At 37.1% G+C, this 27,148-nt stretch overlaps 1 protein-coding gene across 7 annotated transcripts in view; it reads right to left on the bottom strand.

Annotated features, from left to right (window-relative positions):
• Positions 1-27,148, bottom strand: part of ANO4 (anoctamin 4) — a 417,600-nt gene that overhangs the window by 201,088 nt on the left and 189,364 nt on the right. For 5 of the 7 annotated variants that reach the window (XM_008004386.3, XM_008004385.3, XM_037996641.2 and 2 more), the window contains 2 exons: positions 24,310-24,504; positions 3,791-3,895 (listed from right to left, as the gene is read on the bottom strand). In XM_008004386.3, the coding sequence (XP_008002577.3) occupies positions 3,791-3,895; positions 24,310-24,504 (300 nt within the window). The remainder of the gene's footprint in view (positions 1-3,790; positions 3,896-24,309; positions 24,505-27,148) is intronic. The other 2 variants (XM_008004388.3, XM_008004392.3) reach the window with 1 other exon arrangement.

Genomic DNA, 27,148 nt, shown 5'->3' with positions numbered 1-27,148 from the left:
ATGTGAAAATATAATACAATTTTAAAAACACAAAGTAGTTCATTTTTTGTAATTATTTTTATTTAATTTAGTATTTAGCAGAACAAGGACTAACATACAATTAAAAATTGACTGTATCCCATAGTCACCATATATCCTTGGGGAGCTATATTCAGGTTTTTCACCTTTAAAATGTAGAAAATCTTATCCATTATTACTTAGGGTTAAGATTGAAAAGAGATACTTTGGGAAAATACCATCATGGCTGGCCTACCCCAGACACTCAAGAAATGTTTGAAACACACACAAATACACACATGTAAGCATGCACACATGCACTTCTAGCTTGATCTCGAAGGTCTCATATATATGTGTGTGTATATATATGTATATACATACATATATATACATTTGAAGAAAAAAATGAAAATTTTCCATCATCTTGTTAATCTTAACAAAAAGGAGAGGAATTAGATGGATATTCAGAATTCCATATTCTTTTTTTTTTTATTATACTTTAAGCTCTGTGGTACATGTGCAGAACGTGCAGGTTTGTTACATAGGTATACACGTGCCATGGTGGTTTGCTGCACCCATCAACCCGTCATCTACATTAGGTATTTCCCCTAATGCTACCCCTCCTCTAGCCCCTGACCCTCTGACAGGACATGGATGATGCTGGAAACCATCATTTTCAGCAAACTAACACAAGAACAGAAAACCAAACATTGCATGTTCTCACTCATAAGTGGGAGTTGAACAATGAGAACACATGGACACAGGGAGGGGAATATCACACACTGGGGCCAGTCACAGAATTCTATATTCTTTACACACTTAATGATGGTCTCTCAAAGCTTTCCAGAAATGATAATCTAAGGTACAGTCCCTTAAAGTACCAAGCTACCTATTTTTATGCTCGGAGATTTCCATGAACTGGCTAAAAATTTCGATCATATTTGGAACCTAGATAGAGACTGAATGGCCCCAAATCTTTCCTTCCAGAAATGACCCAGCCTGTGTGGGCAGCTTCTCAAGTCTAATTAGCACAAAACTTGTTTGCAATAAGAAAATAAATTAGTTCCAAAGCAGTAGAAAATGCATAAACTTATAAAGGGCTGGATTTGCATTTTAAAGTCAAGTAACATTTCCTTTTTTTTCTGTTAAGTACTCATAAATTTATACTCCTGTACCTGTTCATAGAGAGGTCACCCTTCTAAACTACAGAACAGTTAACATCAGATACAAACATGTCTTTACTAAGATCTGGTAATAAAAATTACTATAAAAATAGTACCTTACTAACCTTAAGTTCATTTTGATGTAAGTTCATTTTAGCTCCCCCTCCTTAAATGTAAGTTCATCTCTAGCACTTGCATGGAAGCTGACTTTTATCATTTATTGAAAAAAATTTAAACTCTTTGAGCACTGTATGACCTATCTTTCAAATCAAGTGAAGTAATTACATAATTTTATAACTTTCCATGAAAAGTTATTTTTTCTCCAATGTCTAATAATTTGATTTGTATTCTCCTGTGGATATTTTTTTCTCTTTTATTCATTAGTGTAATATAAAGGGATTGTTCAACCAGAATAAATAGCTGGTCCCCTTATATTCTTTGCTAAAAACATTTCTTTTAAAAGTAGCATCATCTTCAGTTTCAGGATCCTTCAATTCAATGTGTTTAATTCCTGTACTGAGCATATTCATGAAGGAATTAAATGAAGGAACAAACAGTCATCATTGTAGTCTGGTCTCCATTATTATCATGTTCCCTTGTCACTTAATTTCTCCCACTCTCAGTTGTTCCACCTGTAAGGTGGAGGTAATAATTATCTCATAAGGTCAAGAGGACAGTATAATGATAAATGGGGATAACTAAAAAGCATAAAATTATTCATAAGAAAAGTAACAAGAAAATGCAATGTCCCTAGGCATGGGCAAGGATTTCATGACTAAAACATCACAAGCAATGGCAACAAACGCCAAAATCGACAAATGGGATCTAACTAAAGAGCTTCTGCACGGCAAAAGAAACTACCGTCAGAGTGAACAGGCAACCTACAGAATGGGAGAAAATTTCTGCAATCTACCCAACTGACAAACGGCTAATATCCAGAACCTACAAAGAACTCAAACAAATTTACAAGAAAAAAACAACCCCATCAAAAAGTGGGCAAAGGATATGAGCAGACACTTCTCAAAATAAGACATTTATGCAGCCAACAGACACATGAAAAAATGCCCATCATTACTGGCCAGCAGAGAAATGCAAATCAAAACCACAATGAGATACCATCTAATACCAGTTAGAATGGCAATCATTAAAAAGTCAGGAAACAACAGATGCTGGAGAAGATGTGAAGAAATAGGAACACTTTTACATTGTTGGTGGGAGTGTAAATTAGTTCAACCATTGTGGAAGACGGTGTGGCAATTCCTCAAGCATCTAGAACTAGAAATACCATTTGACTCAGCCATCCAATTACTGGGCATATACCCAAAGGATTATAAATCATGCTACTATAAAGACATGCACATGTATGTTTATTGTGGCACTATTCACAATAGCAAAGACTTGGAACCAACCCAAATATCCATCAATGATAGACTGGATTAAGAAAATGTGGCACATACACACCATGGAATAATACGCAGCCATAAAAAACAATGAGTTCATGTCCTTTGCAGGGACTTGGATGAAGCTAGAAGCCATCATTTTCAGCAAACGATCACAAGGATGGAAAAGCAAACACCACACGTTCTCACTCATAGGTGGGAATTGAACAATGAGATCATTTGGACACAGAGCAGGGAACATTACACACCGGGACCTGTCGTGGGGTCGGGGGATGGTGGAGGGATAGCATTAGGAGACATATCTAATATAAACGATGAGTTGATGGGTGCAGCAAACCAACATGGCACATGTATAGCTATGCATCAAACCTGTACATTGTGCACATGTACAGTAGAACTTAAAGTATAATAATAATAAAAAAGAAAAGAAAATGCAATGTCCCAAAACTAGAATTATGAAAAAAAATGCAATGGTTGTTTATGCAATGTTCTTCACATCAAAATCCCTCAAATCCAACATGAGATAAATTGTTTGATCTTTAAAAAGGAGCTTCATCATCTAGAATTAGGGCTCTGATAATGAAATATCAACAGTAATGACTTAGTATGTGACACCACATCACCCATCCTCAATGCTAAATATTTAACTTGAGTAAATGTGTTGATTCTGATAAAATTCTGAGTGAAAGCTATAAAACAGAAGTAAAATACTCAAAGAAGAGCAAACCTTGATTACTCAAAATGCTTAGAAAATGAGGGTTCACTTCTTGCATGCAGCCCATCATCAATGACTCCAGATACTCATTTTGCAGAAGAAGTTCCTGATTTCACTTTGCTCCATCAACGTTTCCCTCTTATGACTTCCATTTGAGCAGAGGAATTGTATTTTGGTTTCTTAAAGGTTTTTCTTTGATTATGATTAATCAAGAAATCTAAAAATTTACAATACTCCAAGGTTTACTATTATAACATGAAATACAATATGCAGAATTGAAAATTCCGCTATAGCTTTTTCAAAAATTCCACTATTATGTGATTCAATTTCACAAATTAAATCTCACTTTCACTATCTCTTCTAGTCTCAAAATGATTTTGCACAGTATCTCTTTCAAGACATCATTTTGTTAATATTTTTTAAAGCTTGGTATCTAAGGTTTCTAGTTTATTACCCCTCCCGAGTATTAATAATTTATTCTCTCATGGAGAATTTAAAATTTGAGTGAAACTTACTTTCTTGTATTGCATTAAGAATCTCTGAAAAGTCCACATCACTCTTTGGCCCGTCAGGTAGTATTTGCATATCCAGCTGGTAGCCTTGCAAATCCACACCTCCTTCTAGAGAAATGAAAGATATTCATGGAGTTTGCACTGGTTATCAGAGAGTCTGTCATTAGGGTCCCAAGGAGAAGCTATGTCAAAATCCAAAGTGAACAGCTAACTGGTTTGCCAATTATCCTCCTCCTTAGACAAAGGACTTAAAAAAAAAAAAAAAAGGAACATACACAAGCCATTTGCATTGTATGGGACCAAAAAGGTTCACTTGTATTTCCAATGCAAAAATAAGGCAACTAGTTTTTTACAAGGATACATACTTCATAGTATTTACTGATAATTCCCTAGGTAAAAAAATATAACATAGCCTCTACCTAAGGGTATTTAAAATTATTTTCAGCTTCCACATGGATTAAATGTGACATTAACAAAAACATTTTAAGATATCATCTTCTTATAATAATTCATTCTTAAGGATGGAAATTAAACCTCCCTGATTCATCATTTATTTTTCAACTGTATCCGAATTTGAAAATGTTTTCTATGAAGCAATTAAGCCTCTTGTTCTAGGTTTGTCTGACATATTTTCGGCATGTCCTAAAGAAAGAAAGTTTTTATGCTGCTCCATACACCTATAGAACATTTAAGGAAGTCAAAGAAACCAAGGTACCAAAAAGTAGCTTTATCATGAACAATAAACCTTCTAAACCTTCTAACAGCTTCTTAAAGTAATCAGTAAGAATGTCTCCAATTTGAGGAGTCTGCCAGGGCTAAAAAGCCAGTGCTAAAATAAACAGCCTGATGCCTAAAACAGAACATGCCCTAGCTTCCAGTTTTTTTGTAGAAATAATCCTCTCTTAAGCCTAGGAGGTATACTCAGCCTTATACAAAGTTTCAGTTACATTCCTAAAGCTCAAGAATAAGATAACTCACAGCCTCACACAAATGCTTACTCTAGGAGTAAAACACCTAAAGGTAACTTAATATTCTATTATATTTAACAGAAAATAAGCCTTGGGAGGGCAGGGACTTTGTCTGCATGCTATAACCCAAGCACTTAGAACAGGACCTAGCACAAAGTATATTCTCAACAAAGTAGATTCTCAGGCTGAATGAATCAATGAGGTTATGCAGTAATTACAAAACCAAAACAGTAGAGCTAAGAGCAAAGCTACAAGCTCCGATTCTGGAGTCAGAGAGACCAACGTTAAAATTCTTATTAGGTAATGCTAAACCTCTCTAAATTTTAGTTTCCTCCTTTATGAAACAGGGATGACGATAACAGCCTTGCAGAGCAGCCACTAGTATTAAATGAGATAATGCATAAAAACCTTAGTTGTCACGTAGTCAGCACTCAATAAATAGCAGCCACAGGTATTAACATTGTCACCCATAATAATAAGCAACACTGCATTTATATAGAGACAGACTACGTATTGAACAATATGAATAATGAAAATGAAGTCATAAGTCCGTTCCTTGAGACCCCAGTATGCATTTCGGTGACTGTCAGGAATTGCTGTTTAACATTCCAGTCACAGCAGTGAACTTTTCAGATGCACTAATGCAGCTGCCTCATTGCAAAGTCTGAAGCTGCCTATGAGAGAGCTTCTTAGGACAGACAAACATGCCTTCCTGCTGGTCCAGAATTAAAATGGGTTATTTGCCTTTTTCTTCCATGGCCAGTTACTTCAAGTGGGTAAAGAAAAGTTCTGATGCTTTTCAGTCTCGACTAAGGCTAGTCAGCTTTATTCTATTTGATGGCCAAAGACCTCATAATCACAACAATGACAAGAAAAATAACAAGAATATTCAATATCACCCTGGCTCTGGGCTATGTACTTCATGGTATCATTTAGTCTTTAATCTTGAAAAGAAGGTGTGATGCAATGGAGTAATTTGCCCAAAGTCACACAGTTACTAAAGTGTAAAGATGTAATCACAATCCATGCTCTTCACTACTCTTTAAAATCACCCATATCTAAGCAGTCACAAACACAGGCTGTTGGAGAGTGAGAACTGGATTTGCCAAATAAATCCAACATAATCCAATAAAATGATCCTGTGTTCTAATACTTCAGATCAAGACAAAACCCATTACATAAGCTAAAAAAAAAAAGTGACTTCCTAAATAGAAACCCAATTTATTTATTTGTTATTTGTCATAGACAGGGGCTCATAAACTCGGGTAGAAGTAGCTATGACTACTAGATAACTAGAATCTTTAATAACAAAGATTCCAAAAACCTTTGATAATTTTTTTAAACGTGAGAGGACAGTATAGAAGTATAAGACACAAAAGAAGCACCATAAAGGAGGCATATAGGTCATTAAATTCTGTCTTCAAAGAATATTTAATGATGTGGGAAAACGCTTATTTATAATGAAAAAGTGAGGAAAACCAATACAAAAATATAGATAGATTAGATAGATACATAGGTAGATAGGTAGATAGATAGATAGATAGATAGATACATACATACATACATACATAGACAGAGACACGTCCCAAGTACAGTCATGTCTCACTTAACGACAGGATACTTTCTGAGAAATGGATCGGTAGGAGATTTCATCATTGTGCAAACATTGTAGAGTGTACTTACACAAACCTAGTAGGTATAGCTTACCACATACCTAGATTACATGGTGTAGCCTATTGCTCCTAAGCTACAAACCTGTACAGCATGTTACTGTACTGAATACAGTTACCTAATACACTTACCTACTGTAACTGTAATACAATGGTATTTGAATATCTAAACATAGAAAGGGTACAGTAAAAATAGAGTATGAAAGATAAAAAATGGTCTCTCTGTATAGGGCACTTACCATGAATGGAGCTTGCAGGAATGGAAGTTGCTCTGAATGAGTCACTGAGTGGTGAGTGAATGTGAAGGCCTAAAATACTATTGCACATTACTAGACTTTATAATAAACACTGTACACTTAGGCTACATTAAATTTATTTTAAAATGTTTCTTTCTTCAATAATAAATTAATCTTATGGTAAGTTTTTACTTTGTAACCTTTTAGATTTTTTTTAACTTTTGACTCTTTTGTGATAACACTAAGCCTAAAACACAAACCCATTTTATAGCTCAAAAAAAATATTTTTTTCTTTATATCCTTATTCTGTAAGTGTTTCTCTACGTTTTAAATTTAAAAACTTTTTAAAAACTCTTTTTGTGAGAAATGAAGACACAGAGACACACATTAGCCTAGGCCTACACAAGGTCAGGATTATCAATATCACTTGTTCCACTGGAAGGTCTTAGGGGCAATAACATGAATGGAGCTCTCACCTCCCGTGATATAAATGCTCTCTTCTGGAATACCTCCTAAAGGACCTGCCTGAGGCTATCTTACAGTTAACTTTTTTTTTTTAATCAGTAAAAGGAGTATACTTTAAAATAACAATAAAAAGTAGAGTAACATAGTAGTTTATTATCACTGTCAAGTATTATATACTGTAAATTGTATGTGCTATATTTTTATACAACTGGCAGCACAGTAGGTTTGTTTACACCAGAATCACCACAAACACGCGAGTAATGTATTGCACAGCTGCACCATCACTAGGCGATAGGAATTTTTCAGCTCCAGTATAATGTTAATGGGACCACCATGGTTGATGTGGTCCATTACTGATGAAAAAGTCATCGTGCAGTGCATGACTGCATACTAAAAAACATACCCATTTATATGACTAGAAAAACATAACAGGAAGAAAATACTCAAAATAGGTACAGAAGTTATCTCTCAGCTGTGAAATTATGGGTAGATTTTGTTTTATACTTTAGCTTTTTTACGTTTTTCACAATGAGAATACAAATTTTTTTTTGAGACAAAGTCTCACTTTGTCACCTAGGCTGGAGTGCAGTGTTGTGAACACAGCTTACTGCAACCTCAGCCTTCTAGGCTCGAGCAATTCTCCCACCTCAGCCCCAAGCAGCCAAGGGCTACAGGTGCGTACCACCATGCCTGGCTAATTTTTGTATTTTGTATAGAGACAGGGTTTTTCCATGTTTCCCAGGCTGATTTTAAACTCTTGACCACAAGTGATCCGCCTGCCTCAGCCTTCTGAAGTGCTGGGATTACAGGCGTGAACCATTGCACCTGCCCTTAGTATAAAACATTTTATAACTTTAAAGACATGTAAAACTTCAAGAGTGGGATAGTGGAGTTTAATAATTATTTAGAGTTCAGGATTTAAGACTGAAAACAAAGATTGCAGATATTAAAACATAAATGGTAAATATCCAATTTAATATAACAGATTTTCTAAATTCATGTAATTTTTTATTTTTTAAATTATTTAATTATTATTTTTTTTTGGAGATGGAGTCTTGCTCTGTCACCCAGGCTGGAGTACAGTGGCGCGATCTCGGCTCACTGCAAGCTCTGCCTCCCGGGTTCATGCCATTCTCCTGCCTCAGCCTCCTGAGTAGCTGGGACTACAGGCACCCGCCACCGCGCCCGGCTAATTTTTTGTATTTTTAGTAGAGACAGGGTTTCACCGTGTTAGCCAGGATGGTCTCGATCTCCTGACCTCATGATCTGCCCGCCTCGGCCTCCCAAAGTGCTGAGATTACAGGCGTGAGCCACCGCGCCTGGCCATGTAATTTTTTAAAATGTGTAAACCAAATAGCTTCAAAATGCAACATTCTCTTCATGCTAAATATTATGATCACACATAGAATCCCCCAAATATAAGGTATTTTTCTGTCTCTGCTCTAGAAGAAATACAGAATATTCTTGCATAGAGTATAATGTAATGGTCTGGAACTTCTGACACTAAGTCATTCATTAAGTCTAACACCACAAAGGAGAGGGAGCTGTAAAACAAGGACTTTTGTAAGCTTTCCTAAATGGAGAGTGATCAGTGTACCAATGCATCTTCAAAGATGACAATCTCCACCTTTAACTTACAATGCCCAAATGAAAAGAGACTAAATGACTTCAGTGTAGAAAAATGTACTATGTCTACTTCATACTTCTGATTTTATTTATTTATTGTTACCCATATAGCTTTTTGTTATGATTTCTAAAAACCTAAGAATCTGAGTTCTTTGCCATAGCCACAGATATCCTGGACTTCGGGTCAGAACACAAAGTTTGAAAAACTAGGCAAGATGGTAAAGATACTATAGATTCAAACTGAAGACTTTAAAATACAGCCCCACTGGGCATCAGGAATTAACATGCAATTAAGTACAATCCTAAGGAAGCTAAACAAATAAATTAAAGAGGGAAGTTAAGAAGATCCCTAAAGATGTGGAAACACATTGAACAATTAAAAAAAAAAATCAAGAATAGCTACAAAATCCATGTTATCTCCATTTTGTCTTTAAGTTTCCCCACATGTTACGGATAGAAGTGATTATACGCAATACTTAATTGTGATTCTGTAACCTTGGTAACAGCACTTACATTTAATAAAAAGTCTTTAGCTGGACAAGCAATATTTTAAAAATTCATTCTGTACCTAGCTTACAGCTAGGCATTATTTTTTATTTATTTATTTATTTTTAGACAGTCACACTCTGTCACCCAGACTGGAGTTCAATGATTCAATCGCAGTTCACTGCACCCTCAACCTCCAGGGCACCAAAGCACTTTTATACAAGAGAAACAACAACAACAAAAATGAGTTCCAAACATAAGTTTCTTGATTAGCAAATATGTCACATAGCTCTTTATATTTTGAACTCACATAGCTCTTTATATTTTGTCTTTTCTATAGTATATGTTTTCTATGAAAAATGAGGTAAAGTACCTAGCATAGTATGAAGCAGACAAAGAAAATGTAAGTTCCTAGTTTTTCCATATCTAGATTTCTTCCTCATTGCTAGCACCCTCAACTACACAGTAACACATTGAAGCCTGGGATCAAACTGCATCCCCGTTTTATCTCCTATAAAACCTAGAACAAGGCCTTGAACATATTAGTTGTTCAGTTAATGCTCTTTCACTGCAATTTCACATTATGAATAACAATAATGAATACAAACTAAAAAGATGATCCAATTTTTTTAGTCTACAATTTGAAGACTCTCGATAGGTTATCAGTAGATAATATGATAATATGGAAGACATATTATAGATCATAACTTTTTGCCTTTACAGTAAAATCTTGTTAAATTTTATCAAATAATAAACAAAATCTCAAAGTACCAAAGGGCTTATAATAAAAATCAATAGCTACCCTTTTTGCAATCCCTATTCTTTTCCTCAGTGGAAACAGGACTTTTAAGAGTCTCTGTTGGATCCTTCTATGTGTGTGTCCCATTGTTGCATGATTTTCCAATTTTATATACTATATATGGTTTTTCTGCTGTGACACACAATATAACTTACATTACTGCCACTCTCCACTTGCCCTCCACTCACTCACCAAATCACTGTTCTTAGTAATTTCATTAGATTGCCTTAGATTAGTTACTTTAAATAAATCACTTAAAATTCCTTTCCTTGTTCAATCAATTATAGATATATCTCATATGTGTAAATTAACACAAGTGATCAAAAAAGGAGATACTGGCACTAAACTAACCTGGATTTGAATGGTACTTTTATGTGACCTTGACTCATTAAATAATAAACTCAACAAGCCTTATCTTTCTCATTGAAAATATAGGAAACTAAAATTTTTTGGAGGCTTTAGTATAAATTATAGACATCATACACAAATAATTTGGCCCATCATGTTAGATCAAGGTGCTTCACTACAAATTTTATATGATATTCATTCTCTGCAAAATGAGGGCCTATTCCAGGTTTGGGGACTAGGCTAAATAAAAACAATCCCACTTTAAAAATCTTGTAATTTGGGACTGCGAATAGTTACTTCATATTGAAACCAAAATAAAGGAAAGTCTGACAAATCAGTTCTTACGCTCCCCATGTCACAGAAAAGATGGGGAGTGTGTAAAGTAGACTTAAGAGGATAAATGATATTTTCTATAATAACTTCATAATAACTGTTGCTACAGCTGAGCTTCTGTCTACATTCTATTTATATTCTACAAATAAAAATTGGTAGTTCCTGTCCTGAGAGGTGTATTTAATACAAATCCTCAAACACAGCATTTTTTTATAGAATAGGTAGCAGTGATATTTCAAAACTGGAGCTACATATCTAAAATAAATCCTCACATGTAATATTTTTGGACTTAAGAGGCTGCAAAGACCCCATTTTCTAAACTGGGAGTTTTGTATTGAACTCCCCATAGGTGAATTCTGTATTCCTATGACAGTGTTAAGATGGAGAATGGTGTTAAGTAAGGAGGAAGGGCTGGGTGTGGTGGCTCACACCTGTAACCCCAGAGCTGCAGGACGCTGAGCCAGGAGGACTGCATGAGACCAGAAGTTCAAGACCTACCTGAGCAATATAGCAAGACCTCCATCTCTAAAAAAATAAAATAAAATTAGCTGGGCATATTGGTTAGTACCTGTAATCCTGTCTACTTGGGAGACTGAAGTGGGAGGATCACTTGAGCCCAGGAGTTTGAGGCTGAAGTGAGCTATGATCATGCCACCACACTCCAGCCTGGGTAACAGAGTCCTTGTCTCTTAAAAAAATAAAAATAAAAAAGAAGGGAGGGAGGTCCATTCTGTCCTTACAGACTTTGCTGGCATCAGCCAGTGTTCAAGATAAGTCTTTTAGGAAGAGAGTAAGGAAATGAGTTCAGCTCTTCTGGAGAATCTGAAATTGGAAACCACAGATTTACATGTAGGAAATGCTATTGGTTCTGAAAAAAAAGTTCCATCTTTTTTTTTTTTTTAACATTATTTGTACTACTTACCAAAATCCTTTTTTTGTGTGTGGCATAAACTAAAAAAGCTTCACAATAGAAGATGCTTCATAAGTGTAACAAATACACATGTCATTTTATTAGTATTGTGTAAAACTATAAATCTGATGATGTTGTAAGTTCATTCTTTTACAGAAGAAAGCTTGGCTCATATTAGCAGGACTAAACATATTGATTCACTCACACTAGTCACTATAAGGCTAAAGCTATTCCCTCAAATGATTAATGCTAAGTAGCCCTAATGGCCAAGTTCTTTACTGGGTCCTGATGGGAGAACCACATTTGGCTAACAGTAGGCAGATATTTCTGAGGTCTAAAATGGAAATGATAATTCTACTGCTTTGGCCAGTAATGGCTCTCCTTCAGCAGAACTGCTTCCATGTTTTCCGGGATTGGTAGGATCATGATCTCCTGAGTTATAATGCATCCCTTCACTAAAAGTTCTCAAGACGGCCTGAAAGTCAGAATTGCAAGGCTTCAAACAGCAGGAAGGATTGGTGAATCACATAGGCAGAATTCTGTGATATGTCCTAATTTCCTAGATGCTGAGGTCTGTTGTGATGACAAGGACTCTTGCAGATGAGGAGAAGAGACAAACTCAGCGTGATAGAACAGAAACGGTGCAATTTTCAGCCTCACTAAAGGTTGTTAACTCTTTTGTCTTGAATGATAAGTCTTCATATATGAAGGGCTTGAGACGAATGTGAGAAGGAATATTGCCCTTGCAAAACGACAATCTTCAAAAAAGCTAGGACTCCACCCCTCTTGTGCATCGGCCTGTCAGCTCAAACTCAATCAAGCCCAGTAAAAGCCCACTATTGACTATCCACCATGGAAGGGCTTAGGTTTTAAATCTCAACTCCACTAGTTATAGTTGTATGATCCTGAGCTAAATGGTTAAAGCATCCCATCCTATCTTCAGTGGATACATTCCAAGACCCCCAGTGGATATCTGAAACTGTAGACAGTACTGAACCCTATATATATATAGATATATAGATATATAGATGTGTGTGTGTGTGTATATATGCTTTTTTTCTTATACATACATACCTACAATAAAATTTAATCTTTAAATTAGGAACAATAAGAGATTGACAACAATAATAACAAAATAGAACAATTATAACAATAATGGTAAAATAGAACAATTTCTCTCTGTCTTTCTCTCAGAATTCTTATTGTAACTGAAATGATGAAAAACAAAGTTATAGATAAGGGGCTCATTGCTGTACTTAAATCTCTGCAAGTTTCTAAAATATAAAATTATTTGAAATATCCTCAGGCAGAAGAAGCAGTTTTAAATTCCACAAAACACAATGCTCTTTCCCAGAAATTAATCATTTGCTTTTCTTTGTGGCTGCCTTTTTATGGCTCTTCTTCATTCACTTTCTGTGCTCAAAAGGTTGTAAAATGATTTTTCAGAAAATTCCCTCTAAATGCATCCTATAGATCAAAATGTGTATGTATATGTCCCTCAGTAAAATGAAAAGCAAATGCAAATAAGAGAAGAATGTGGTATGTATTTTTAGAAAAAAAATAATTTTGTTACTCAGCAAATGATAGCAAGGAACACAGATACCAATGCCCACATTTGCCAAGGACCAAAATAGCTTGTTTTCCTAAGCACCCCCACCTATTGACTAAACTCACATCACACATCTAAAAAAACCCACTTAAAGAGGAAGAGATTCAAATGAAGGATAATTAGAGTGTTATTTCTAAACCACAGCACTAACTGTTCTGAAAGCCACCACATTCACCTTCAATGCAATGAGAAATAAAACAGAAGTCCAAAGTAGCCCTTGCCACTTTTTCCATACAATTTTATCTTCCAGCCACCCCTAAAATCCATTCACAAATAGGAAGACTGATTATCTCATCCAAGCTTCAGTTCTGCTCAAGAGAGCAGCCAGGTTCCTTAGATCCTATAAGCAAACCTCAGCCACACTTCTCAATAAAGTGTCTATTTTCAGAAAAGGGGATAGAAAACCCCCAAAATTTCACTCTCAACTAACGCTCATCTTCAAAAAAAAGTTGACACCATGGAAAAAACACCCATAATAACTTTTTTTTTTTTTTTTTTTTTTTGAGATGGAGTCTCGCTCTGTCACCCAGGCTGGAGTGCAGTGGCACAATCTCGGCTTACTGCCCCTTTTGTCTCCCAGATTCAAGCGATTCTCCTGTCTCAGCATTTTTTTTTTTTCTTTTTTCTTTTTGATAGTCTTGCTCTGTTACCCAGGCTGGAGTGCAGTGGTGCAATCTCGGCTCACTGCAACCTCTGCCTCCCAGGTTCAAGCGATTCTCCTGCCTCAGCCTCCCTAGTAGCTGGGAATACAAGCCTGCACTACAATGTCTGGTTAATTTATGTATTTTTAGTAAACACGGGGTTTCACCATGTTGGCCAGGCTGGTCTCAAACTCCTGACCTCAGGTGATCTGTCCACCTCAGCCTCCCAAACTGCTGGGATTACAGGCATGAGCCACTGCATCCAGCCCCATCAGAAATTAAATACGTGGGTTTTAGTCGGGGTCTGTCAATTGCTAATTTTGTACTTTTGAGTTAGTAACTTCACTTCCTGTGCCATAGTAAAATAGGTGTAATTCTACCTCACAGGCTGCTATGAGGATTAAATGAAGTGCAGGAGAAAAATTTGTGAAAGCCCTTTGGAAACAACAGAATTATCAAGTACATGTAGGGTTGTAGTATCATGATTGTTATCATTCTAAAGATTGGCCATATATTTATTTTTTCCTTATTTTTGTTTCCCTAAAGCATGAGTTTATCTTGACTCTTGGCAGAACTAGGGACAAGTCTCTCTTGGCTGTCCTTCTTCTTTTAAAAGTCTCTCCTTAACGGTCCTCTCCTCTCCCTCTTCCCACAGCCTCTAGTACTACTCTCTAAAGGGAGAAACAGGAGATGGCCTGTTCCCTAACTTGAGACCAGGCCTTGACATTGGTTCCAGAAAGTAATCTTTGAAACTCAGGGAAATAGGAATGAATTTTATTATAACAGAATCACAAAAAAGGGAGGATGAAAAAACAAAAGTCCAGAGCATAGTAGACCAAAAAGAGAAGCTACAAAGTAGAACATCACTTACATTGAAAGAAATAATAAACTGTGAAGGTGATTACGCATGCATTCAACAGAACTTAACTGGTTCCTTCTTCAGTTTGGTTTTCTTATGCTAAGGTTTGAGCTACTGCAGGGTTTTTAATTTAAAATTTTTAAGGCTTTTTTATGCTAATTTGCTAGAAATGTTTCTGCCAAGTTGTCTGAAGAAGAAAGTAATAGCACATTAAATGAGAGAATAAGAACACCTGAGCTAGAATCTTGCCTTCACCATTTACTGGCTGTATAACCTTAGGCAAGGTACTTACCCTTCTTCATGCCTTAGTTTCCCCACCCATAAAATAAGGAAAATAACATGAGAATATTATAAGAATTAAATGAGATAATGAATAAAAATAGTTTAACAGTTTTTGAGGTTGGGAATATGGTAGTGAGCTTAATATATTGTAGCTATAATTTTATTATTATCAAACTATGCATTTAATGCCTAAGTATACAGACAGTACTAATCATTCTAGCCTTCTGGAAACAACAAAATCCTAATGTTTCTCTCCCAGAAAAATCAATGTATCCTAACATTTAAATACTAGATAGATTCATAGGCAACAATAATCATGCATAAATGCGGAAAGGGCCATAGGTTTTAAAAAGTGAGATAAAAGAAACTGTATTAGAAATTACTTGGGAATGACACATATCAGCAAAACATTATTTTACAAATTCTAAATGAGACTAAAGGACATATTCTGTGATTAATGACACTTCTCTAGGATTGTATGATGGGCCTAACAGATAAGGAAAAAGCAATAGAAGTAGTATTTTAGATTTCAGAAAGCTTCCAATTCTATTTTATATTGCATAGTCATTAGCTGGAATAATTTGATCTACATCCACTAAGCTTTATAGTTTCAAACTAAAAAAACCCAAAATCAGTGCCTCCGTTTACTCTGCTCTTGACTCTTATAGTCCCAAACCTAGTACCATTTACCACTTACATTATTGGTCCATAAAGGAAGCAGAAAATAATATTCATTAATTATGAGTGTCTAAAGGGTAAGGTCAAAATGAAATTGATAAACAGGAGAAAGAATTGAAACAATCAGTAGGAAAGAGAAACCATACAAATACGAGATGAAGATGAATGGCTTCTGTAATTTTACAGCATAATGGGAGACCATCTTTTTGGTATTCTAGCACAAATTAACTGGGAAACTGCTAAATGAAGTGGTGACTGAGATAACAAGGATTCTAGGGGCATAGGTACTTTCAGGGTTATGAATTTTGCTTATCATGATAGTGACAAGAAAAATGATTTCTTTATTTATCAACCATTTATTACTGAACATCAAGTATGTGCCAAAAATCAAACTGGACATTCTACACGAATTATTTAATTGCCATAATGAGGCTATGTAGGTTTGCCAGATAAAATACATTAAAACACACGATGTCCTGCTAAATCTGAATTTCAAACAAACAATATGATTTTTTATTATGTGTGTCATATGTAATATTTGGGACATACTTTCAAAAATACTTGTTTATCTGAAATTTAAATTTAATTAGGAACACTGTATTTAATTTGGCAGCCCTAATACTATAAGGTAGGTATTAATTTCCTCATTTTACTGATGTAGAAACTAAGATTCAGAGAAATTAAGTAATTTGTCCAAGGCTATAATAGCCATCAGGTGACATATCTAGCTTTTAAACACTTAACAATAAAGCTTGCTTTCAGAACCAGTATAATGCACTGTTCCTATCATTGTGCTCTTTCCTGCATCTAAAAGGTCATGCCTCTTCCTCCTGTTGAAATCCTAGTTGGCCTTCAAAGTCAAATTGGTACACCATGTGTCTTATGGGTCTTTCTAAATTCTCCTCAGCATAATAAGCTTATGCTCCCATAGCTTTATTTATTTCTCTGTTCCAGCCCTTAATACAGTTTGACTTCTATCATAGCAGCTTAAGCACATGTCCCTGTAGCGGGTATTCTTCCACACAGAGTTGTTTCCTAACATCACCTCTACTTCCTTTTGGAGAAGTCCCTCTCCCTCACTGTGTGTAGTCAAGGTGGCAAAAGAAATCAAGGGGTCCTACCCTCCCACGATGAAGGCTGAAGGGAGAGGTCTTCTGTCCTATCATTTGTCTCATCACTGTCTATCCAACCAAGGGAAAGGTGCATAGCCAATAGAACTGTCCTCCTAAATCTTCAAAACATGAGCCAAATGATGCAAAACTAGAAAAACTGGTAAGAATTCAATCATTCCAGATCGTCAAATGAAAGATATTCTATTCTAATCAAATAGCTATTCTTGATTTCTCTATTCCTTTTCCAAGGCTGGCTCTTTAGGTTTTCCATCCATATTCTTCAAATTTAAATTCCTTCTTTGGATTAAATGATTAGTTTCTCTTGTTGGTTACAAACAACCCTGATTGATTGTCTCTTGGACATGACTGAGAGCCGTAAGACCCATGTTTAATAGAGTTCTGCACCATTTCAAAATGCTCCAAGGAGGGCATCTTCCCAATAAATGCTTGTTAGTAAACAGTAGGCACTCAGAAATGTTTATAAACTCAAAGGGGGATAAACAAACTGAAATTGTTCAGGCAGATGGAACAGAAAATCTACAAGACTCCCAAATTCTCTCTTTTTGTACTTAGTAACCAGTCTGAGTGGGCCTTAGAGAGCACTTTGGGAACAGAGATTATTAACTTTGTAAAAAATAGATGGATGACTTAATAGGCCTCAATATGACTAAATTGCCCAAGCTGCTTCTAAGATCTATGACTCACTGCAAATAAGAAACTCAGTTTGAGAGCTCTTCCATAATCTCCCAACAGAGAACTATGATGCATTTGTGCAAGTACACTAAAAATAAACAGAATGGAACTGAAATCATATGCTACCTTATCAGAATAATATGTTTTAAAAATACTTTTTTAAATAACAAGTTTCTAATTGTAACTTAATATATTTTTTCTTAATTATAATTCTAGGCTAGAGGATTGGCTTTATTTATATTTTCAACCAATACTCGAGATATGCAGGATTTAAGGATCTATGATAAAATGATTGGTAGATAAGTAAAGCAATTTTTTTGGGTTTTTTTTTTTTCTGTTTCTTTGAGATGGAGTTTCACTCTTGTTGCCCAGGCTGGAGTGCAGTGGTGCAATCTTGGCACACCGCAACCTCCGCCTCCTGAGTTCAAGCAATTCTCCTGCCTCAGCCTCCCGAGTAGCTGGGATTACAGGCATGCACCACCATGCCCAGCTAATTTTGTATTCTTATTAAAGACAGGGTTTCCCCATGTTGGTCAGGCTGGTCTCGAACTCCTGACCTCAGGTGAGCCACCTGCCTTGGCCTCCCAAAGTGCTGGGATTACAGGTGTGAGCCACCATACCTGTCCAAGTGATGTATTTTTAAGGTGAGGGAAGATACTTGAGATATTAAGTCACAATGTGGGCTGAATTAGCCCACGTTGATAAAACACCATTAGGACATATCTTAATAACATTTATTTAATTGTATTATAGTAATATCAACACAGGATATCAATTAAAGGAGAGGAAAGACTGAATCTACACTTCCTGCATTTGACTTTAACCGAATACTCAATTCTGGGCACTGCATTTTCAAAGAGATAGCAATGAAACAAGAATATTTCTAAGAGCAGAGAAGGTGCAATGGTAAAGAAGTTGAATGTCATGTCATTCAAAGAGGCACTGAACACACTAGGAAATGTTTCACCTGGAAAATAGCTAGGGATGAGTTTTTTAAACAACTGAAGGATTGTCATATGAAAGAAGAGTAAGATTTATGCCATATAACTTCAAAGTGCTAACCTGTATCTGGTGAGTAGAACAGATTTTGACAAACAACATATAATCATTTATTAAGAACCTACTAGGGATAATGCATGATGTTAGGAGTGACAGAAGATGCAAAGATGAATTGAGGAGAGTTCCAGCCTTCTGGGAGAACTATAAGACCATAGAAACAGATGGACTTTGATAAGGCTTCTAAGTTCTGTGGAAGCGTGGGGAAGTAGGGGGAAAATTTTTACTATAAGATCTAGAAATCTTCTTGGAGGAAGCGGAATTTAAGTTACATTTTGAGGAATGAGAGGGGTTAGCAGACATTTATTAGGGGAAGGGATATTCCAAGATGAGAGAGGAGCTTGAGCAATGGCAAAGAAATGGAAGAGTAAACGCCTACTTGAGAAATAGTAAAAAGGCTGTGGATGGCTGAAGCTGAATAATACGGATAATGACAGTGTAAAATGAGATAAGCCTGGAAAAGTAGGGAAAGGGTAACTTGGAGAGGGCTTGAAAAGCTGGGCTCACAAGGCTGCACTTTCTTCTGGATAGCCCACAATAATTTTAAGAATAGGAGGGCTGATACTAATCATCTTCTCTGGAGGAGAACCTTGGTGTCATCTGGAAAATTAAATAAGAGAGAACCACTGAAGACAATCGTCCAACATCTAAAACCTTCCACTGGACTCTCCAGACTTCTCTGACCATCACCAATCTCTTCTCAGATTGCCCCATTCACCTTCTTGCTCTAAGGAAAACCTGGATCTTCCCAGAGGTCACGCTTCCCTGTGGCTCTTTCACTTAGAACTATTTTTCTCCAATAGCCCTGGCACCAACGCATCTGAAGGAGGATTTCTTGAGTCTCAAATCCACCTTCAGACATTCTTCTTCCCTCTTGCCTAAATACCTTCAGCCTTGAATCTCAGGTTGTTATATTACATCATCTTCTACCTTTATCTTTGTACTCTCCTGCTACCTGCCAGATTATGTTCCCTTACTTCTCAGCAAAGTTAACAACTGGCCTATCATTCTTCCCAAAACTACTCAATTCTTGACTCAATCCTTTTCACATCCTGGTCTCTCAGTCCCTAGGAATTTTTTCATTCAGTGATCTTGCCCTCTACCCTTTATAGTTCCTTATTTTGTGCCTTGGCCTAAGCCTTGTCATTACCAGTAACAGCATCTTGTGTTCATATTACTATAATAAAATTAAATAAATGTTATTAAGATATGTGCCACCATATTCCACTCTCTCATCACCTCTCTTATCCTTCCAGATCCTCCTTCTATTACCCTAACCCCCACACTTTTTTGAACCCTCTGGAAACTTCAACCAATTGATCCTACCAACTTTTCATTGTACTTCATTCCCTTGATATCTTGTACTCTCTTTACCAAATCACAAAATGAATCACTGTCATCACTCCCTTCCATGCACCTTCGATTCCCTTTCTCTCTTTCCTACTTCCTTTCCACACTCCTGTTCAAATCCAACTCACCATCAACTCTATGTCTTTACTCATGCAGCTATACAAAATTAAAAGCTACACAATGATGATAACTAGTCCTATTTTAGTTTCATGACTATGAATCTCACATCCTCTTTAATGTAAGTTGGCAAACATATTTTCCTTCTCCATGTCTTTCTCTCTCTCTCTCTTTCTCCCTGTGGCTCCATTCTCATTCTTAGAGATGACCTTGCTTCTCACATTAAAGATAAAGCTGACAACATAGGAAAAGAACTTATTAGACCCTCAGCATACCTGCCAATATCTACATACTCCTCCTTCCCACCAGTTATCACAGATAAACTATCCATGGTCCTGTTGTGCATAGCTCTCAACCTCTCACTGATGCCCACATCACAAATTTTCCCCTCTCTCAAACACCATAAATTATCTGCTGGAGAGCTGCTATTTTTAAAAGAAACTCTTGACCTTACTTCTCCTCCAGCTGCTGCCCTATTTCTTCACTACACTTCATAGCAAAACTGCTCAAAAAAGTTGCCTATATTCAGAGCATCTAATTTATACCCTCTCATCTCCCTTAAATCCACTTCAATCAAGGTTTCATCCCCACCACTCCACTAAAACAGCTCTTAACAAAATTACCATTGACCTCCACTTTACTAAAATCAATGACTAATTCTCAGTCCTCATCTTATTTGACTTTCAACAACATTTAACCTAGAAAACTATTATTCTCTTCTTGATAAACTTTTGTAATTTCTGAGATGTGGCACTTCTGGGTTTTCTCCATCTTTGCTGGTGGTTCTTTCTTGGCCTTCTTTACTGGTGGTTCATGTCCTCTTTGACCCTTTATTATTGGAGTGTCCCAGATCTCAGCCCTTGATGCTCTCTCTCCCTTCTACATTTATACTTCTTCCCTTGGTCATCTCTTTCAATCTCATGTCTTTAAATAGCACTTATATGTCAACAACTATTAGTTTTATATCTCTTTCACAGACCAATCATCTTCCAAACTCCAGACAGGGAGGTCAAACTACCACCCACAATATCTTGCCAGCTCTCAATATCAAACTTCTGAGCTCAGCCCCACCTTTGCCCTCAAACCCACCAAATTTGCTTCTCTTGCAGCCTTCTCCATCTCAGCTGATTTTACTCAGGCCAAAAAACTTTTCAGTCATCCTTTGCTCTTCTTTCTCTCTTACCCTACATCCAATCCATTAGGATATTTTGTTGGTCCAGCTTTAAAATATATCCAGATTCTAAATTCTCACCATCACTTCTGCCTTTCCTAGTCAGAGCTACCATCATTTCTCCACTGGATCATTCTGGAGGCCTCCTATCTGACCTTTCTCCTTTTATCCTCTCCTCCTATAATCTACTCTCCCCATAGTCTATATTACATCCTGTTAAAATATAAATCAAATTATGGAATTCTTCTGCTCAAAACCCTATAAGAGCTTCCTTTCACATAGGGCTCAAAGTCCTTACAATGGCCTATAAGGTCCTGGCCGATCTAGTCCCTATGACCTCACTGAGATGATTCCCCACATCACTCACTCCACTTCAAGTTCAGGAGCCTCCATACTGTTCTTCAAACCACCAGACTCACCCTTACCCTACAAGCTGTCCACTAACTGTCCCTCTGCTGGAATGAAGTTGCTTAGACATTCACATGGCTGTCTCAGAAACTTCTAGTCAGTGATTACACATCTTCATGACTCAGCCTACCCTGATCACCATGTTTAATATTGCAACATGCTACCATCTTCCCCTACTTTTTCTTTTATCCATAATACTTATCCTTTCCCTAAACACTATATATTACGTATGGCTTATATATAACTATAATATAGATTACACAGTTGGTCGGTTTAATATATTTATTTATTATCTCTTGCAGCTGCTATGTGAACTCCCCAAGGGCAGGGACTTTTGTCTGCTTTGTTTACTGATGTAAATCAGGTACTTGTTGAAAGAAAGGCAGGCAGAAAAATTCAGAAGCTAGTGTAGTAGTCTAAAACACAGCTAATGAAGGTTTTGTTCAGCCCTACCCTATAAATATTTCTTGGGAGTACAGAGATAAATAATCCAGAATCCCTGCCCTTAAAGATCTTTCAGTGGACAGACAGACAAGTAATTTCGACATGTTCAAAGATAATGGGGCAAAACCAGGGCGTCCTGGGAAGAAAGAACAGCAGGAGCAAAGGTTGGGAGGCATGAAACAGCATCACGTATTTAGAGAAGTGAAAGCACATTGATATAATCAGATGTGATGGTCTATTTGATGAGCCAACTTGGCCAGGTTACAGTCTCCAGTTATTCAATGAACACTAATCTAGTGTTGCTGTGAAAGTGTTTTGTAGATGCAATTAAAGTTCATAGTCAGTTGACTTTATGTAAAGGAGATTCTCCTTGATAATCTAGGTCAGTTGAAAAGCCTTAAAAGCAGAGCTGAAGCTTTTAAGAGCTGTGCCCAAGAGTTCCAGCCTGCCCTTGCAGATAGCCTGACCCATGAATTCAGACTTGCCTAGCCATCTCCCACAATGAAAGCCGATTCTTTGTAATTAATCTCTAGTACATACTATGCACTGGTTTTGCTTTTCTGATTGAACCCTGATTGATGTAATATAGTAATAAAGCTTAAGGAAGATGAGGGCAAAAAATGAAGGGTGAAAAGCAGTAGGGGCCAGATCACAAAAGGCATTTGTTTTTTAACATGCTAAGAGGTTTGAACTGGACCCTGTAATCAGTAGAACAAGCACAGTAACTGATCAGGGGTAGAGATGAATCATTCTGGATTTGGTATGTCCTGGGAAAGGAGGCAAGAGGAGGAGAGAGATGCTAGAGTGGGAGAAACCAGGAAAGTTACATGTGAGAGAAATAAGAGGAGAACCCTAAGATTGTCATGGAAGCCAAGGGAACAGTGTTTGGGGAACAAGTGGGTTGTCCACCTTGGTCTGGTGCCTCAGGAAAGTCTGCTAAACACACTACATTGTGATAAAAGGAGGTCACTGAGGGCCTCAAAAGCAGCCAGGATGGAATGGAGAAGCTAGAAACCAGATTGTGTTGGTTGCTCTCGATACAACAGAGCAATCAAAAGTAAATTATAATTTCAGAAGTTTGGCTTGGAAGGCAGGAGGGCAAAGTGGCAGAAGAGGGAAAAGGATACAGTGTCAAATAATCAGAATGGTAGAAGCTTGAGCCTTTTCATAGACTGAGGGTAAACAGCTAGCAGCGTGGAGGGGTGAAAGAGACAAAAACAAGAGGACACATTCTCCTGGCTAAAGGTCATGGGTGAAGGCTTGGTCAAAGACAGTAGGAGGCCCCTCATCTTCTGAAAACTGGAGGAAAGTGGGGAAGGATGTGTAAAGAGCAATACATTTGAAGAGAGAGGAAAAGGGACTTCCAGTAATTCATGACCGACGGCCCTGGTGTTTCTTGGTGGGTTAGGAAACAAGGTTACATGCTAAGAGAAAGAAGATGGGGTGACATGAGTAGAGATGGAGGCTTGGCTTCAGTAGCAGCTGTGTGGCCATCTACTAGGACATTACAGAGAGGAATCAGGATTGGGTGAGAGTTGTTCTAAATGACTTATGAATTCTCTCGTAATTGATGTTTCTATAAAGTCACTTTGCAGGAACACTGCCTTGGTCACTGATATTTCCTTGAACCCAAAACAATGCCTAGCACGTAGCTGGCACTCAATAAATATTTGTTCAATCAATGAATGAATACGTAAATGAGCTTTTCCCCCAAATGAGCACATAAAATGTTTTTACTTCCTTTAATGTAGAATCACTTTAATATTTTAAAGAGATCACAGATGCTTCCCAGAAGACTTAAAACAACATAATGACTCCAGTCTTCTCTCGTGATCTCAGGAGGATGTGGACAAGCCAACACAGATAACCTAGGTTTCAAAGTGTGGGTGTTTTTTGGCTTGATTTTTTTCCTGAGCAATCTTAGAACAAATTATCAGGAAAATGGCCAAATCTCTATTTTGTTTTATTATATAATGAGCTTTCCTGAACTAAGAAAGAGTTTATGCACTCCGAGTTTCATTTAGATTCTACCACTGTGCACATAGCCTCAACCTTCTCTGATCCATCAAGCTCTCTCCCCTCTTCTTTGTCTTGGTGATATTTACCACTGACTGAGGCGAAGAGAAGGGGAAATAAAACAAGACTCCTAATAAAAGCAAGCTTAGCTGAAAGTATGGCATAATTACATAATAAAAATATAAGGCAGGCTGTGGTCAGGTTGCTGCTGAAATGGGTCCCCGTTGAACTTCCCCATGCATCACCTGGGTGGAAGACTTTGGTTTTTCCATTAGTGATTCCAGATGAGCTCGCCTCCATTTTTATTGACCTTCTGCCTGGTGGGAGTGAGGAATGCCTGACCACAGGCAGGCGACGACGTGACGCTGGGTGGCTTGCCACACTTCGCCGTTGATGGATTTGCAAACGCTTTTCAGCCCCATGAATAGATAAACTTAAACCTGGAATGAGAAATGGCACCATTAGACTTCAGAATGGCTAAAAGGCTGTTACGTTCTTATATGAAGTCCAGAGAACAGAAGCAACCATGTTTTAAATTCTTAAGGTATGCATCACTCAAAAGTAGACATCCTTAGTTACCAAGACAAGACTGTTATGAATCAGGATCCAATCAGTCGAATCTGAAGATTCTTATAAAAATTCTTTCCAAAATGCTGGGAATATGCGCACATATTTGGCATGCTGTTGCCAAAGCAATAGGGCTTAAGAACTACTGTTGGGGTATCTGGAATTTCAATAAAAATCAAGAACTTTCTCCACAAGATTCACAGATAGGCCAAAGTCGTTGGCTGAACTCACATTTACACTCTTGATAACCTTAGAATTATATGCATCTTGAGAACTATTTTATTCAGAAATATTTCAAACATACCAAAAGCAAAATGAATAGTATAATGAACTCCGTGTCCTCATCAACCAGTGTCAACAAATATCAAAACTTTTCTAATCTTTTTTTCATTGACCCCACTCCCTTTGTTGTTGGTTTGCTTTTTAGATACTGGAGTATTTAAAGCAAATTCCAGATATCATGTCAATCTCCTCAAAAGTATTGATTACATCAGCTTATATAGATTACATCATTAATATGGACTCCATCTACTGATGCATATCAACTGTATAAAGAAATACTGAGTTCAATGTGTATTTTTTTTAAAACACTCATTGATCACCATTGGAGGTTCCTAAGACACCAACTCATTACTCAGAAAATTAATAAAGGGAATAAAGCAAGCATTTATCCTGCCTTTCCTTTACTAATCATTTTTTATTAGTTGATGAGGGAAAGTTCTTCACTACAGAAGAATTCTTGCTAAGAAATACCAATAAAAAAGCGAATTAAAAATTATTTTAGAGCTACAATAAGAAGTCTACTAAAAACCCAGTAACAAGGAAAATAACAACTCTGCTAAGAGGTAAACTGCAAAATCGACAGTCATAGGTCACGTCAAAGGTAAGAAGGGTCACCTTAAATTTTCCCAGGGGAAAAAGAAGATATGACCTGGGCCAATTTGCAAACTCTAGCAAATCTTAAGGAAGGATGACTCAAATCAGATTAGGGCTTGATCAGCCAGGAAATCATTAAAACAAACAGTGTAATAAACATAGGCAGCGCTCATCTAAGAAATATGCTAAGCTCAAGAATTCCAGTTGCACCACCAGACAGTCCTGACATACATGATTTTACTTTCCTTTATCCATTTAACTGTCCTCATTCTAACAGTGCTCACCAGATAACCTACAGATTAGGATTTGGCTTCCAGTGCAGGAAGAGAGTTTTCACACTAATGTTCCTGTCTACCTGGCAGCCAGGAGTCTCAGTGTGAGCTAACAGATGGACATCCTGGGCTTTCACACTTCTACCTCCACATGAATTTCTTGGTATGAGTCTGTCCCCAAGATGTTGTTTCTAAGCCCACAATGCTGTGAGCCTAAGCCTTGGTCTCAGGAGATTCACCTAGGTTAGGACTATCATGCTGGGTGGCCCCTTGGGAGATAGGCTGGCAAGCTGCCCCCGGGTAATGCATGCCCTACTCTGATGCTCTAGTGCCTAGGCAAGTGTGAGCCTTCTACTCCCAGAGGTCTCTCTCCATAAGTAAGACAGACACCACAGCATCAACCACATGCATCATCCACATCATGGTGGAGTGGTTTTCTTCCACTCCACCATCTTCTGTGCCACTGGTGCATGTTCCCCATTTCCATGGAGGTACAAACTGAACCATCTGTAGACCCATCAAGACTCCAGAAGAATGCAAACAGATTTGTGGGGGACAGATGAAAGGAAGGGGAGAGACATTTTAAGTCAACATCAGATGACACAAGCACTCTCAGTCTGCAAATATGAAATAGACTGCTCTCCTGAAAACATTTCTTCTTTTCCTTTTTGCAGAGGCTTATTGGGCTGAGGAGAACAGGATTCTGACTCAGCACAGCACTTTTAGCTTTTATATAACTTTTCTGAAGGAAGCACAAAATGACGTAAATGAGAATAGAAATTATATCATGGAAATAAATGGCGTAGGTACTTGAAATTGTGTTTTTAAAATATAAGACTGTAGATCACAGCAAAAAAATGTTAAAAATAAAAAATAATTCAAGAGTATTACCAGGAGAAGATAGATATGATGAAAATGGGTATGTTACATGGAAATTTTGAAGGAATCTTTAATGCCTGAGAAAAATCCATGTTCTTCCTCTAGGAATTAAGGGTCCTCAAAGTAGAGATAAAGGGCCTAGCCTAAAAGAGTTCTCCTCACACAAAGGCTAAGTCAATGGGAGAAAGAGAGATTTATAAATAAATAGCTAGTATGCAAGATAGAAAAATATACTCCAGGCATTTGAAAATGTTAATATTTATAGAACATTCTGAAGTCACATCTTTAGAAATGAATTGTCAGTCAATAAATTACATCCCCCAATTTGTTCTTAGTCTAAAAAAATTGTTGACACTATCTATTAAATGTCAGGCACTACACTAGATATTGATCATTATCCCATTAATGTATCATCACAACCATAAGAGCCTGAGAATTGGTATCTACGTTTTACAAATGGGAAATCTGAGGCTCGAGAAGTTACTTGACC

The sequence above is a fragment of the Chlorocebus sabaeus genome, chromosome 11 (assembly GCF_047675955.1).
Source record: "Chlorocebus sabaeus isolate Y175 chromosome 11, mChlSab1.0.hap1, whole genome shotgun sequence".
Classification (NCBI taxonomy): domain Eukaryota; kingdom Metazoa; phylum Chordata; class Mammalia; order Primates; family Cercopithecidae; genus Chlorocebus; species Chlorocebus sabaeus.
Note: the sequence above shows the minus strand (reverse complement) of the source record. Positions and strands in the feature narration are given on the sequence as shown.